We start from the raw sequence: 15,843 nt of genomic DNA, 5'->3' as shown, positions 1-15,843 counted from the left end.
AAATTAGATAATTTACATGAATCGATGGTTTTTTTGTTGCAAAAGTATACTGTACTTTATGAAATAAAATGCAAAATAAACTACATTACTGTCATTTCAATCAGACATGACAAATAAGGCAAAATTACCATAGTCCCGCTCTCTCATTAGAGAGAGGTAACTGATGATAGTTTAACATGAGGGACACCACACCTCAGGCAAGGGGAGAGGGTGGGGAGACTCCTTCATGGTCACTTCAGATCAGTCAGGGGGTTAAAGCTCTACAACTGGCAGTACTCTGCAATACAAGCCAGTTGTCCAGCCAACTGAGCAAAATCATTGGTTATGTATGGAACATAATACAAAAACTTATTAAAGTGTTCACTTGAGGATTTTCACTTTAGTGACAGAAGCAAATGTGCTGAAGCCAAATTTGCAGATGAAACACAAAAAGACCATTAGGCCATAAAACATAGGAGCAGAAATTAGGCCACTCAGCCCATCGAGCCTGTTCTACCATTCAGTGGCTGATTATTTTCTGAACCCTATTCACCCACTTTCTCTCTGTAACCCTTGATCCCCTTGATACTCAAGAACCTATCTATCTCAGTCTTAAATACACTTAATGACCTGGCCTTCACAGCCTTCTGTGGCAGTGAATTCCATAGATTCACCACTCTTTGGCTGAAGAAGTTTCGCTTCATCTCCATTCGAAAAGGTCTTCCCATTTACTCCAAGGCTGTGCCCTTGGTTCCTAGTCTCTCCTCCCAATGGAATCATCTTCCCAATATCCACCCTGTCCAGACCATTCAGTATTCTGTGTGGTTGAGTTAGATGCCCCCACATCCTTTGAAACTCCATTGAGTATAAACCCAGAATTCTCAAATGTTCCTCATATGTTAAGCTTCTCATTCCTGGGACCGTTCTTCTGAACACGCTCCAGGGTCAGTGCATCCTTCCTGAAATATGGGGCCCAAAACAGCACACAATACTCCAAATGTGGTCTGACCAGAGCCTTATTGAGCCTCAGGAGTGCACCTCTGCTTTTATTCTCAAGTCCTCTCAAAAATAAATGCCATCATGGCTTTTGCCTTCCTAACTAGTGACTCAACCAACAAGGTTACCTTGAGCTGAAAATGTGTTGCCGGAAAAGTGCAGCAGGTCAGGCAGCATCCGAGGAGCGGGAGAGTCGACGTTTCGGGCATGAGCCCTTCTTCAGGAAACCTTGAGAGGAAAAAGGTAGGAAGGTAGGTTTTGAGAGGGATACAGGCGATTTCCAGAGAGAAAATGATAGGTTTAATGAGTGCACAGAAAGTAGGTAAACAGAGTGGGAAAGTGTGAAGGTCATTTTGGAAGGAAGATTCAAAGAAAAGTTTTACTTAAGTGGAGAAAAGCAGCAGAAAGACGCAACAGAAAGGGTCTGAGAGCAACTTGTGCATGAACACTGAAAGCTAGTACATTGGGTTAACAGTGAATCAGAAAGGGAGGGCTAATGGAATTTAGATTCGATTACTTACAGTGTGGAAACAGGCCCTTCGGCCCAACAAGTCCACGCCGACCCGCCGAAGCGCAACCCATCCATTCCCCTACGTTTACACCTTTACCGAATACTACGGGCAATTTAGCATGGCCAATTCACCTGACCTGCACATCTTTGGACAGTGGGAGAAAACCGGAGCACCCGGAGGAAACCCACACAGACACGGGGAGAACGTGCAAACTCCACACAGTCAGTCGCCTGAGGCGGGAATTGAACCCGGGTCTCTGGCGCTGTGAGGCAGCAGTGCTAACCACTGTGCCACCGTGCTGCCGCAAATGTTGGTCCTTATTTCAAAGGGTGTTTGGTATATAAAGAATAGGGAAGTCTTAATGCTGCTGTACAAGGCACTGGTGAAACTACATCTGGAGCTCTGTTTTGGCTCCCTTATTTAAGAAAAAGCATGATATAATTTTCGGCAGGTCAGAGAAAGTTCATGAGGATGATCCCTGGTATGGAGGGATTGTCTGATGAGTAAATGCTAAACAAGTTGGGACTTTACTCACTGGAGTTTAGAAGAATGAGAGGTGTCTCATTGAAATATACTGGACTCTTATGGAGCTGGACAGTCAATGCTGAGAGTATGTCTCCCCCCCGACCACCATTAGGAAAGTTTAGGACCGAGGGCACCATCTGGTCACCAATATAAGACTGAGATGAGGAGGAATTTCTTCACTCCGAGGGGTGTGAGTCTTTGGAAGCTTTGCTACAGAGAGAAGGGCCTGAGCAGAGTCCTTGTGTATAATGAAGGCTGAGATCGATCGATTCTTGTTCATTCAGGGAATCAAGGATTATGTGGCATGAGCATGAAGAATGTCGGATTAGCCACGATCCTATTGAGTGGTGGAACAGGCTCAAAGGAGTTGAATGGTGCACTCCTGTTCCTATGTCTTATGTTCTGTTATGTGTTGCCATCCCAATGGAACATTGATTGAGTATGCTAATAATTATATTCTATTCTAGTCGGAGCGATGAGGATTTGATATGTTACCAGCCCTCACTCCATAATGGCGGATCGAGTTGAGGCAGTAGGTTTTCCTGAGTGGGGATTGCTCACTGCCCTGAGCTCTAGTGAGTCCCTCAGCATGTTTTCCTGGATCTTGGCAAAGGCCAGTCTGCAACACTCACCCAAAGGATGAGTCTTTCCACTGGGAGAGCAGTGGAAACTGGTGTATACACACACACACACATCCTTGTACACATACACGCACCCCATGCATACACAAACCCCTGTATATGCACACATATATATACCACTGTGCGCGCACACATCTGTACATACAAACATACCACTGTACACGCACACCCCTGTACACATACACACACTCCTGCACATGCACACACCTCTGTACGCATACACACAACCCTGTACATGCACACACCACTGTACACGCACACCCCTGTGCACAGACACACCCCTGCACATACACACACCCCTGTACACACACCCCTGCACATACACACACCTTTGTACACATGCATACACCCCTGTACATACATGCACCACTGTACATGTACACCCTTGTACATACACACACTCCTATACATACACACATCCTTTACATGCACACAGCACTGTACATATACTCATACATACACTCCTATACACACATGCCTGTACAATCACACACATATAACCCTGTATATACACACACACAACCTATACACACACAAACATACAACCCTGTACACACACCCCATACACCCATACAAACATACACATCAGGGCAGCATTGTGGCTCAGTGGTTAGCACTGCTGCCTCACAACACCATGGTCCCAAGCTCGATTCCAGCCATGGGCGACTGTCTGTTTGGAGCTTGCACATTTTCCCCGTGTCTGCATGGGTTTTCTCCGGGTGCTCCGGTTTCCTCCCACAGTCCAAAGATGTGCAGGTCAAGTGAATTGGCCATGCTAAGTTGCCCATAGTGTTAGGTGCATTAGTCAGAGTGAAATGGGTCTGGGTGGGTTACTCTTTGGAGGGTCGGTGTGGACTTGCTGGGCTGAAGGGCCTGTTTCCACACTGTAGGGAATCTAAATCTAATCCTACACAAACATTTGCTCCTGTACATACACATAGATACACACTTCTGTATACACATATCCCTGTGTATACACATATGTCTGTACACACCCCTGTACACAAACACACACCTGTACACAGGCAGACATACACTCCTGTACACACACACATGGTCATGTGCACACACATACTCCTGTACACACATACCCCCGTACACACCATACACCCCTGTACATGCACAACACTCTTGTACACACACATCCCTGTACACACACAATGCTGTGCACACACACATGCTCTTGTACATACACACCAGTGTACACTCATATACACCTCAGTACATACACACTCCTGTCATGTACACACACACACACACACACATACACCCCTATGCACACACACACCCCTGTACACACAAACACCCCTGCACACACACACACGGCCATGTTCACATACACATACACCCCTATACATGGACACATACACACACAATGTACACACGCACACCTCTGCACATACACACACCTCTGTGCATACACACACCCCTACACATACACACATACGGACACCCCTGTACACACACACCCCTGTGCACATTCCTTTACATGCACACACCGCTGTACATACGCTTATACATACACTCCTGTACACACATCCCTGTACAAACATACAAATATAACCTTGTATACACACACACACACAACCCGCGCACACACACACCGGTTCACACACAAACATACAACCCTGTACACACACCCCATACACCCACACAAACATACACCCTGCAAACACACCTTTGCCCCTGTACATACACACAGGTGCACACTTCTCTACACACACACCTGTACATACATATGTCTGTACCCACACATACACCCCTGTATACACACACACACGCACACACACACACCCCTGTATACACACACACACACACTCACCTGTACACACACACATTCTGGTATACACACACACACGCACACACTCTATACATACACCCCTGTACACACACACACCCTATACACACGCAGACATACACTCCTGTACACACACACACACATACACCCCTACGCACACACATACCCCCGTACACACCATGCACCCCTGTATACACACACATGCATTCCTGCACACAGACACACCTGAACACACACATACTCCTGTACACACAAAACCCTATACACTCACATACACCCCTATACACACACACACCCCTGTACACACAAACAGCCCTGCACACACACACGGCCATATGCACACGCACATACACCCCTGTACACGGACACACACACACGCACACATTGTACACACACGTGCACACATACTGTGTTGTTCTGTGCTCCAAGTCTGAGTGTCTCACTAGTTCATTCCAGAGGACAGTTAAGGGTTAACTGCATTGTTATAAATCAGGATTGAAGTCACAAGGGGTGAAATATCAGTCAGAACATTAGCATCACCTCAGTCACCATCTCTGTTTTGCTTGAAAGTGGGATCCTTTATGTCAACTGGAGAAGTCTGTCCAACCTTCCTGGGGTTAGACATCAACAACAGAAACTGGCCGATTGTGGGAGATGGTCCATTTGGATTCACTCTGTGCCTTGCTCCTACCCCACTGACTGACCGCAGACTCCCAACAATCCACTCCACATCACGCATGAACCCCGACTTGGAAAATATCACCGCTCCTTCACTATGACTGGGTCAAGCTCCTGGAATTCTCTCCCTAAGGGCATTGTGGGTCTACCTACAGCACATGGACTGCAGTGGTTCAAGAAGGCAGCTCACCCCGACCTTCTCAAGGGGGCAACTAAAGACAGGAGTAAGTGCAGGTCCAGCCAATGTCCCAGGAGTGAATAAACAGATGGCAGCCTTCCAGAGTCGGCACTGTGGTCAACAATCCTGCACCGTATACTTTGCGTCCACTCCCCTCGCCATCCTATTTTCATTCCATTACGTTCTCTAATCCTGCTCTCAGAATGACAGAATGCAAGAAAGCACAGTTAACCTCAGTCACAGAAACACCAGCGAGATTTCGATGCAATGTGCTTTAATCAAAAGTTCAAGAATCTGGGTTTTATCAAGGGATAAACAATTAAATCATGTATTTTAATTTCAAAGAGGAACAGCAATGAGTAACACAGGAGTCATGAAGCAATGTGTCTTAAGGCAGTGTCTAGCCGTCGGGTCCTGCTGTGAAATCAATAACCAGGGATGTGCTAATGGTACAGGATGAGGAAACGAGAACAAAGGGTTTGCAGTTCCCTGTTGTGATGCACAGGGTTGCAAGAGCGATAGGTAACAGGTATTAAACAAACAACAACAGGTTTCAATGCAGTAACAGTTATTGATGCTGAACGACTGTCGTAGAGAGCTGTTCACGGTCCGAATCTACAACAGCTGACAGCTACAGTCTCTCTTCTTGATGTCAGTGGCCCAAAGGAGCCAGGTGAGTTTTTGTTCGTTGTAGGGAGGGTAACGGGTAGCGTTGACCTTTTCCATCCCAACATTCTTCAGCAGACATGCTCGCTTGTGGGAGAACGTGTCAAAGCTGAACTTCCCGTGGTAGGCCCCGATCCCACTGTAACCTGCCAATGATCAATAAGAGACCACGTCAATTCTGTCCAACCCCACAGCATAGTGTTCTATGTCAATCTATCGTGATGGAAACAGCACTGCACTGTCAGAGGGTCAGTACTGAGGGAGTGCTGCACTGTCAGAGGGTCAATACTGAGGGAGTGCTGAACTGTCAGAGGGTCAGTACTGAGGGAGTGCTGCACTGTCAGAGGGTCAGTACTGAGGGAGTGCTGCACTGTTAGAGGGTCAATACTGAGGGAGTACCGCACTGTCAGAGGGTCAGTGCTGAGGGAAGGTTGCACCGTCAGAGGGTCAGTACTGAGGGAGTGTCGCATCATCAGAGTGTCTGTACTGAGAGAGTGCAGCACTGGATGTCCTAAGGGAGCACTCATCTGTTCAAAGTACTGTCATTTAGATTGACGTGTTTTGTCTCAGCCCACATATGTCATAGACGCTATCTGGACAATCTGAAGAGTGGTCTGTGTGTGTGACAGAGGGAGTGAGTGTGTGCCTGCATGTGTGTGAGTGGAGTGTGACTGCGAGTGTGTCTGAGTGTGTATGTGAGTGAGAGTGTGAGTAAGTGCGTGTGTGTATGTGTGTGAGTGAGCGTGTCTGAATGTGTTTGCGTGTGTGTATGTATGTATCTGTGAGTGTGTGTATGTGTGAGTGTGTATGTGTGTGTGAGTGCACGTGCATGAATGTGAGTGTGCGTGAGAGTGAGTGCGCCTGTGTGAGAGTGAGTGTGAGCGTGTTTGTTTGATTGAGTGTGTGCGAGTGTGAATAAGTGTATGTTTATGTGAGCGTGAGAGTGTGAGTGTGTGAATGTGTGAGTGTGTGAGAGTGAGTGTGAGAGTGTGAGTGTGAGAGTATATGTGTGTGCACGTGTGTTAGTGTAATTGAGTGTGTGTGTTTGAGTGGTTGAGAGTGAGTGTGTGCATATCTTTCTGTGTATATGTAAGTGTGTGTATGTGTACATATGTGTGTTAGTGCATGTGTGTATGTGTGAGAGTGTGTGTGTGAGTGTGTGCATGCGCGTGTGTGTGTGTTTCAGTGTAATTGGCAGTGAGAGTGAGTGAGTGTGAGCGAGGGACACAGGCCGTGGTTGGAGCCTGGGCCTTTGTCAAGTCCCAAGAAGAAGACTTACCGATCCCTCCGAAGGGTAATGTGTTGAGAGTCATCTGCACTATATTGTCATTGGAACAGAAGCCCCCACTGCTGGTTTTCTCCAACATTTCATTCACCACCTGGAAACATAGCATCGGGTCAGACACACTGCTGGGGTCAGGGTCGGGGGTGTAGGGCAACTCCCTGAAGGCAATACTCATTAAAAATTACAGGCTCTCAAAATCCGCTGGGACAAAAAGAGAATGGGGAGAAGGCAGAGAGAGAGAGAGATGAGTAAGGGAGGGTGAAACAGACAGAGGAAAAAGGCAGAGAGTGGGCGAAAGAGGCAGACAGATTCAGGAGGAGGGAAGAGAGAAAGGGTGAGGCAGAGCCAGACGGTGAGAGTAAAGAATAGGAAGACAGCAGCAACACAGAGAGACATTGAGAGAGAGGCAGAAAGAGAAAGGCAAAGAGAAGAAGTGACAGATGAACTGATTGAGAAACAGTGGCTGAGAGAGTGTGGAAAAAGAAGACAAAGGGTCATAGAGAGAGACAGAGAACATGAGACTGAAAGAAAGAGGCAAACATACAGAGATAAACAGAGACAGAGAGACAGACAGCAAGGGAGACAGAGAGACACACAGACAGAGACACAGAGACAGTCATACAGTCATAGAGATGTACAGCATGGAAACAGACCCTTCGGCCCAACTCGTCCATGCTGACCAGATATCCCAACCCAATCTAGTCCCACCTGCCAGCACCCAGCCCATATCCCTCCAAACTCTTCCTATTCATATACCCATCCAAATACCATTTAAATGTTCCAATTACACTCGCCTCCACCACTTCCACTGGCAGCTCATTCCATACATGCACCACCGTCTGCGTGAAAATGTTGCCCCTTAGGTCTCTTTTATATCTATTGCCTCTCACCCTAAACCTATGTCCACTAGTTCTGGAGTCCTGCACCCCAGGGAAAATACTTGCCTATTTACCCCATCCATGCACCTCATAATTTTGTAAACATCTGTAAGGTCACCCCTCAGCCTCCGAAGCTCCAGGGAAAACAGCCCCAGCCTGTTCAGCCTCTCCCTGTAGCTCAGATCCTCCAACCCTGGCAACATCCTTGTAAATTCTTTTCTGAACCCTTTCAAGTTTCACAACATCTTTCCAATAGATAGGAGAACAGAATTGCACGCAATATTCCAACAATGGCCTAACCAATCTCCTGTACAGCCGCAACATGACCTCCCAACTCCTGTACTCAATACTCTGACCAATAAAGGAAAGCATACCAAATGCCTTCTTCACTATCCTATCTACCTGTGACTCCGCTTTCAAGGAGCTATGAACCTGCACTCCAAGGTCTCTTTGTTCAGCAACACTCCCTAGGGCCTTACCATTAAGTGTATAAGTCTTGCTAAGATTTGCTTTCCCAAAATGCAGCACCTCGCATTTATCTGAATTAAACTCCATCTGCCACTTCTCAGTCCATTGGCCCATCTGGTCCAGATCCTGTTGTAATCTGAGGTAACCCTCTTCGCTGTCCACTACACCTCCAATTTTGGTGTCATCTGCAAACTTACTAACTGTACCTCTTATGCTCGCACCCAAATCATTTATGTAAATGACAAAAAGCAGAGGACCCAGCACCGATCCTTGTGGCACTCCACTGGTCACAGGCCTCCAGTCTGAAAAACAACCCTCCACCACCACCCTCTGTCTTCTACCTTTGAGCCAGTTCTGTATCCAAATGGTTAGTTCTCCCTGTATTCCATGAGATCTAACCTTGCTAATCAGTGTCCCATGGGGAACCTTGTCGAACGCCTTACTGAAGTCCATATAGATCACATCTACTGCTCTGCCCTCATCAATCTTCTTTGTTACTTCTTCAAAAAACTCAATCAAGTTTGTGAGACATGATTTCCCACGCACAAAGCCATGTTGACAATCCCTAATCAGTCCTTGCCTTTCCAAATACATGTACATCCTGTCCCTCAGGATTCCCTCCAACAACTTGCCCACCACAGAGGTCAGGCTCACTGGTCTATAGTTCCCTAGTTTGACTTTACTGCCCTTCTTAAACTGTAGCACCATGTTTGCCAACCTCCAGTCTTCTGGCACCTCACCTGTGACTATTGATGATACAAATATCTCAGCAAGAGGCCCAGAAGTCACTTTTCTGGCTTCCCCCAGAGTTCTCTGGTACACCTAATCAGGTCCTGGGGATTTATCCACCTTTACCCGTTTCAAAACATCCAGCACTTCCTTTTCTGTAATCTGGACATTTTGCAAGATGTCACCATCTATTTCCTTACAGTCTATATCTTCCATATCCTTTTCCACAGTAATTACTGATGCAAAATATTCATTTAGTATCTTCCCCATTTTCTGTGGCTCCACACAAAGGCCGCCTTGTTGATCTTTGAGGGGCCCTATTCTCTCCCTAGTTACCCTTTTGTCCTTAATGTATCTGTAAAAACCCTTTGGATTCGCCTTAATTCTATTTGCCAAAACTATCTCATGTCCCCATTTTACCCTCCTGATTTCCCTCTTAAGTATACTCTTACTTCCTTTATACTCTTCTAAGGATTCACTCGATCTATCCTGTCTATACCTGACATATGCTTCCTTTTTTTTCTGAACCAAACCTTCAATTTCTTTAGTCATCCAGCATTCCCTATACCTACCAGCCTTCCCTTTCACCCTGACAGGAATATACTTTCTCTGGATTCTCGTTATCTCATTTCTGAAGGCTTCCCATTTTCCAGCCGTCCCTTTACCTGCGAACATCTGCCCCCAATCAGCTTTTGAAAGTTCTTGCCTAATACTGGCAAAATTGGCCTTTCTTCAGTTTAGAACTTCGACTTTTAGATCTGGTCTATCCTTTTCCATCACTGTTTTAAATCTAATAGAATTATGGTCGCTGGTCCCAAAGTGCTCCCCCACTGACACCTCAGTCACCTGCCCAGCCTTGTTTCCCAAGAGTAGGTCAAGGTTTGCACCTTCTCTAGTAGGTACATCCACATACTGAATCAGAAAATTGTCTTGTACGCACTTAAGAAATTCCTCTCCATCTAAACCTTTAACACTATGGCAGTCCCAGTCGATGTTTGGAAAGTTAAAATCCCCTACCATAACCACCCTATTATTCTTACAGATAGCTGAGATCTCCTTACAAGTTTTTTTTCTCAATTTCCCTCTGACTATTAGGGGGTCTATAATACAATCCCAATAAGGTGATCATCCCTTTCTTATTTCTCAGTTCCAACCAAATAACTTCCCTGGATGTATTTCCGGGAATATCCTCCCTCAGCACAGCTGTTATACTATCCCATATCAAAAACGCCACTCCCCCTCCTCTCTTGCCTCCCTTTCTATCCTTCCTGTAACATTTGTATCCTGGAACATTAAGCCACCAGTCCTGTCCTTCCCTGAGCCATGTTTCTGTAATTGCTATGATATCCCAGTCCTATGATCCTAACTATGCCCTGAGTTAATCTGCCTTCCCTGTTAGGCCCCTTGCATTGAAATAAATGCAGTTTAATCTATTAATCCTCCCTTGTCCCTGCCTGACCTGACTGTTTGACTCACTTCTGTTCTCAACAAAGATTGATCTCTTTCCTCACTATCTCCCCGCCCCCCCACTCCCCCACCCCCACCCCACCCCCCACCCCACATACACCTTACTAGTTTAAATCCTCCCGAGCAGCTCTAGCAAATGCCCCTGACAGTATATTAGTCCCCTTCCAATTTAGGTGCAATCTGTCCTTGTACAGGTCACTTCTACCCCAAAAGAGATTCCAATGATCCAAAAATGTGAATCCTTCTCCCATACACCAGCTCCTCAGCCATGCATTCATCTGCTCTATCCTCCTATTCCTGCCCTCACTCGCTCATAGCACTGGGAGTAATCCAGATATTACTACCCTTGAGGACCTCCTTTTTAAATTTCTGCCTAACTCTCTGTAATCTCCCTTCAGAATCTCAACCTTTTCCCTTCCTATGTCGTTGGTTCCAATGTGGACAAAGACCTCCTGCTGGCCCCTCTCTCCCGTGAGAACATTCTGCAACCCCTCTGAGACATCCTTGATCCTGGCACAAGGGAAAAAAACACACCATTCTGCCTTTTCTCTGCTGGCCACAGAAACGTCTGTCTGTACCTCTGACTACAGAATCCCCTAACACAATTGATCTCTTGGAAGCCGACGTACCCCTCGTTGCATTAGATACCACACAGTCAAAGACGGAATGTAAGTCAGTGAAGGAGACGCACAGACAAGGATGGAGGGACAGTCAGTGAGGGAAACAGAAACACACAATACCAGAAACTTGACTGTTCGTGCTACATTCCCCTGAGAATCCATCACCCCCTACATTTTCCAAAACAGCATACCTGTTTGAAATGTGTATATCCACAAAAGACTCCTGCCCTAGGTGCCGACCTCTCTCCCCCTTCCTGGAGTTAACCCGTCTATGTGACTGTATCTGAGACTTTCCCCCCTTCCTATAACTGCCATCCACCACATACTGTTGCTGTTGCAAATTCTTCATCGCCTCTTTCTGTCTCTTCAACCGATCCACTCGATCTGATAAGATTCACATCCAACAGCATTTATGGCAGATATAATCTGCAGTAACCCTTAAACTCTCTTTAAACTCCCACATCTGACAAGAAGTACATATCACTGCAAAGGCCATTTTTGCTCCTTCACAATCTACAGACCCAGAAAATAACACCGTCTTATTCCTCTACAAACACTGCCCCAGGCTAAATAGATAGCTATGGCTTATATTTTAAGTTTAATCTCGAGACTTATCTCCAAAAACATACAATTAAGAAAGAACCCACTGTACTCAACACTGCAGCATTTCTATTGGACAGACTTAAAACAACAATTAACTTCTCTGATTCAATGTGAATTGTGCCCAAAACTTCCTCCAAGATTAGTTGTGAACTTCACTGTTTCTTAATGTTCCCAGACACACTCCGATGTCCAGCGACACATGAATTCAAAAACAGCAAAGGCAGTAACTGTGCAGGTTCTCTCTCTCTCTCTCTCTCCCCTGCACTGTCCTCACCAGTCAATGAGGGAGACAGAGACACAGACAGAGACACAGGGACAGTCAGAGAGGGAGACAGAGACACACAGACAGAGACAGGGGGACAGTCAGCGAAGGAGACAGAGACACAGATAGAGACAGAGGAACAGACAGTGAGGCTGTTAGAGAGACACACAGAGACAGAGGGACAGTCAGCGAGGGAGACAGAGAGACATAGACAAAGACGGAATGAAAGTCAGCAAAGGAGACAAGGAAGCACACAGACAAGGACGGAGGGACAGTCAGTAAGGGAAACAGAGAGACACAAACAGAGACAGAGGGACAGTCAGTGAGGGAAACAGAGAGACACAAACAGAGACAGAGGGACAGTCAGTGAGGGAAACAGAGAGACACAAACAGAGACAGAGGGACAGTCAGCGAGGGAGATAGAGAGACACATAGAGACAGAGGGACAGTCAGCGAGGGAGATAGAGAGACACAGACAGAGACAGAGGGACAGTCAGCGAGGGAAACAGAGAGACACACAGACAGAGACAGAGGGACAGTCAGCGAGGGAGATAGAGAGACACAGACAGAGACAGAGGGACAGTCAGTGAGGGAGATAGAGAGACACAGACAGAGACAGAGGGACAGTCAGTGAGGGAAACAAAGAGACACACAGACACAGACAGAGGGACAGTCAGTGAGGGAAACAGAGAGACACAAACAGAGACAGAGGGACAGTCAGTGAGGGAAACAGAGAGACACAAACAGAGACAGAGGGACAGTCAGCGAGGGAAACAGAGAGACACATAGAGACAGAGGGACAGTCAGCGAGGGAGATAGAGAGACACAGACAGAGACAGAGGGACAGTCAGCGAGGGAAACAGAGAGACACATAGAGACAGAGGGACAGTCAGCGAGGGAGATAGAGAGACACAGACAGTGACACGGGGACAGTCAGAGAGGGAGACAGAGACACAGAGACGGGGGACTGTCAGCGAAGGAGACAGAGACACACACCGCGACAGAGGGACAGTCAGTGAGGGAGACAGAGAGACGCACAGAGACAGAGACGGAGTGAAAGTCAGGAAGGAGACAGGGAGACACACAAACAAGGATGGAGGGGTAGTCCGTGAGGGAAACAGAGAGACAGACAGACAGAGACAGAGGGACAGTCAGAGAGGGAAACAGAGAGACACACAGACAGAGGGACAGTCAGTGAGGGAAACAGAGAGACAGACAGAGACAGAGGGACAGTTAGTGAGGGAAACAGAGACACAGACAGAGACAGAGGGACAGTCAGTGAGGGAAACAGAGAGACAGACAGAGACAGAGGGACAGTCAGTGAGGGAAACAGAGAGACACACAGACAGAGACAGAGGGACAGTCAGTGAGGGAAACAGAGAGACACAAAGACAGAGACAGAGGGACAGTCATGAGGGAAACAAGAGACACACAGACAGAGACAGAGGGACAGTCAGTGAGGGAAACAAGAGACACAAAGACAGAGACAGAGGGACAGTCAGCGAGGGAAACAGAGAGACACACAGACAGAGACAGAGGGACAGTCAGTGAGGGAAACAGAGAGACACACAGACAGAGACAGAGGGACAGTCAGTGAGGGTAACAGAGAGACACAGACAGAGACAGAGGGACAGTCAGTGAGGGAAACAGAGAGACACACAGACAGAGTCAGAGGGACAGTTAACGAGGAAGGCAGAGGGACACACAGACAGAGACAGAGGGACAGTCAGCGAGGGAGACGGAGATACACAGAGATGCAAGGACAGACAGCGAGGGAGACAGAGAGACAAAGACAGAAACACAGGGACAGTCAGAGAGGGAGACAGAGACACACAGAGACACAGACCAAAACAGATGAACAGTCAACGAAGGAGACAGAAAGTCACACAGAGACAGAGGGACAGTCAGTGAGAGAGACAGGGAGACACAGACAGAGACAGAGGGACAGTCAGTGAGGGAGACAGAGATTCACACAGACAGAGACAAAAGGACAGTCGGTGAGAGAAACAGAGAGACACAGACAGAAACACAGGGGCAGTCAGCAAGGGAGACAGAGACACACAGATAGAGACAGGGGGACAGTCAGTGAAAGAGGCAGAGACACAGACCGAGCCAGAGGGACAGTTAGTGAAGGAACCAGAGAGACACAGACAAAGACAGAATGAAAGTCAGCGAAGGAGAAAGGAGACACACAGACAAGGACAGAGGGACAGTCAGTGAGGGAAACAGAGAGACACACAGACAGAGGGACAGTCAGTGAGGGAAACAAAGAGACACACAGACACAGACAGAGGGACAGTTAGTGAGGGAAACAGAGAGACACAAACAGAGACAGAGGGACAGTCAGTGAGGGAAACAGAGAGACACAAGCAGAGATAGAGGGACAATCAGTGAGGGAAACAGAGAGACACAAACAGAGACAGAGGGACAGTCAGCGAGGGAGACAGAGAGACACAAACAGAGACAGAGGGACAGTCAGCGAGGGAGACAGAGAGACACACAGACACAGACAGAGGGACAGTTAACGAGGAAGGCAGAAGGACACACAGACAGAGACAGAGTGACAGTCAGTGAGGGAATCAGAGACACACAGACAGAGCCACAGGGACAGTCAGAGAGGGAGACAGAGAGACATAGAGAGAGTCAGAAAGCGAGAGCCAAGCAGAGAAGCAGAATAGACAGACAGGAAAACAAAAACAGACAGCTGAATGTGTAGAGAGACAGACAGCAAGAGATGAGGAACTAAAGGGAGACAAGGTGAGAGAGAGAGAGAGAGAGAGAGGCGGGGGGATGCAGAGAGACGGACACAGACAAAGGAGGGGAACAACAGCAAGACAAAGTGACAGAAGGACAGAGAGAATGAGAGAGTAAGAGATGGTGTGGAAGAGAAAAATAGAGACCACATTGAACACACAAACAGAATGTAAAAGAACAAAACTGAAAAACCTAAAGAGATAATAAAATAAAGGATAGAGGCAGCGAGTGAGAAACACCATAAAGGGATGTGAGACAGAGAAATGGAGAATGACAGACGAGTGTGTGTGTGTGTGTGTGTGTGTGTAAATTAGTGGGGCAGTTGATCGTCTATCTCAACACCAGAAACAAGTCCTATCCCCATTAACCTGCACACAGTGAGTTTCTAGAGATTCATCTGGTTCTTTGACTGTAACCTTTTGTAGAGGAGAACTCCACAGGATTACCAACCTCTGAGAAGCCAATTCTCCACCTCACAGTCTGAAATGGGCCATGTCCTGTGGAATTCCATCCAGTTTTCCAAAGGGAAGCTGGAATAATTTAGCTTCTGTCTGACATCAGCGCATCATCTACAACTGTGAAAATGTTGTTACTGTTTAAGGTTTATGTTCTCATTCGGCTTCTTGGAATCTCAATCTGACAATCTCTTCAAAGCAATCCTGCTGAACAGTCGCACTGTGTTGGCTGGCCGTCTGGTCTCACTGTGTTTACTTAAGCCTCGTTTGTTGCCGTGGGTAATTCCCCACAGATTCCTTCTTCTCTTCATGTTCTGGTCACGGCCCTTTGACTGGCCGAAACATCAAA

The 15,843-nt window shown here is 47.0% G+C and overlaps 1 protein-coding gene across 2 annotated transcripts in view; it reads right to left on the bottom strand.

Moving 5' to 3' along the window:
- Positions 1–5,684: 5,684 nt before the first annotated feature.
- LOC140475969 (aldehyde dehydrogenase family 3 member B1-like) overlaps positions 5,685–15,843 on the bottom strand; it is a 118,403-nt gene continuing 108,244 nt past the window's right edge. For both annotated transcript variants that reach the window (XM_072567879.1, XM_072567880.1), the window contains 2 exons: positions 7,253–7,352; positions 5,685–6,119 (listed from right to left, as the gene is read on the bottom strand). In XM_072567879.1, coding sequence (XP_072423980.1) covers positions 5,923–6,119; positions 7,253–7,352 — 297 coding nt within the window. In that variant the 3' untranslated portion in view covers positions 5,685–5,922. The remainder of the gene's footprint in view (positions 6,120–7,252; positions 7,353–15,843) is intronic.

This window comes from Chiloscyllium punctatum, chromosome 4 (assembly GCF_047496795.1).
Source record: "Chiloscyllium punctatum isolate Juve2018m chromosome 4, sChiPun1.3, whole genome shotgun sequence".
Lineage (NCBI taxonomy): Eukaryota > Metazoa > Chordata > Chondrichthyes > Orectolobiformes > Hemiscylliidae > Chiloscyllium > Chiloscyllium punctatum.
The sequence above is the reverse complement of the archived record's forward strand: the minus strand, read 5'-3'. Positions and strand labels throughout refer to the sequence as shown.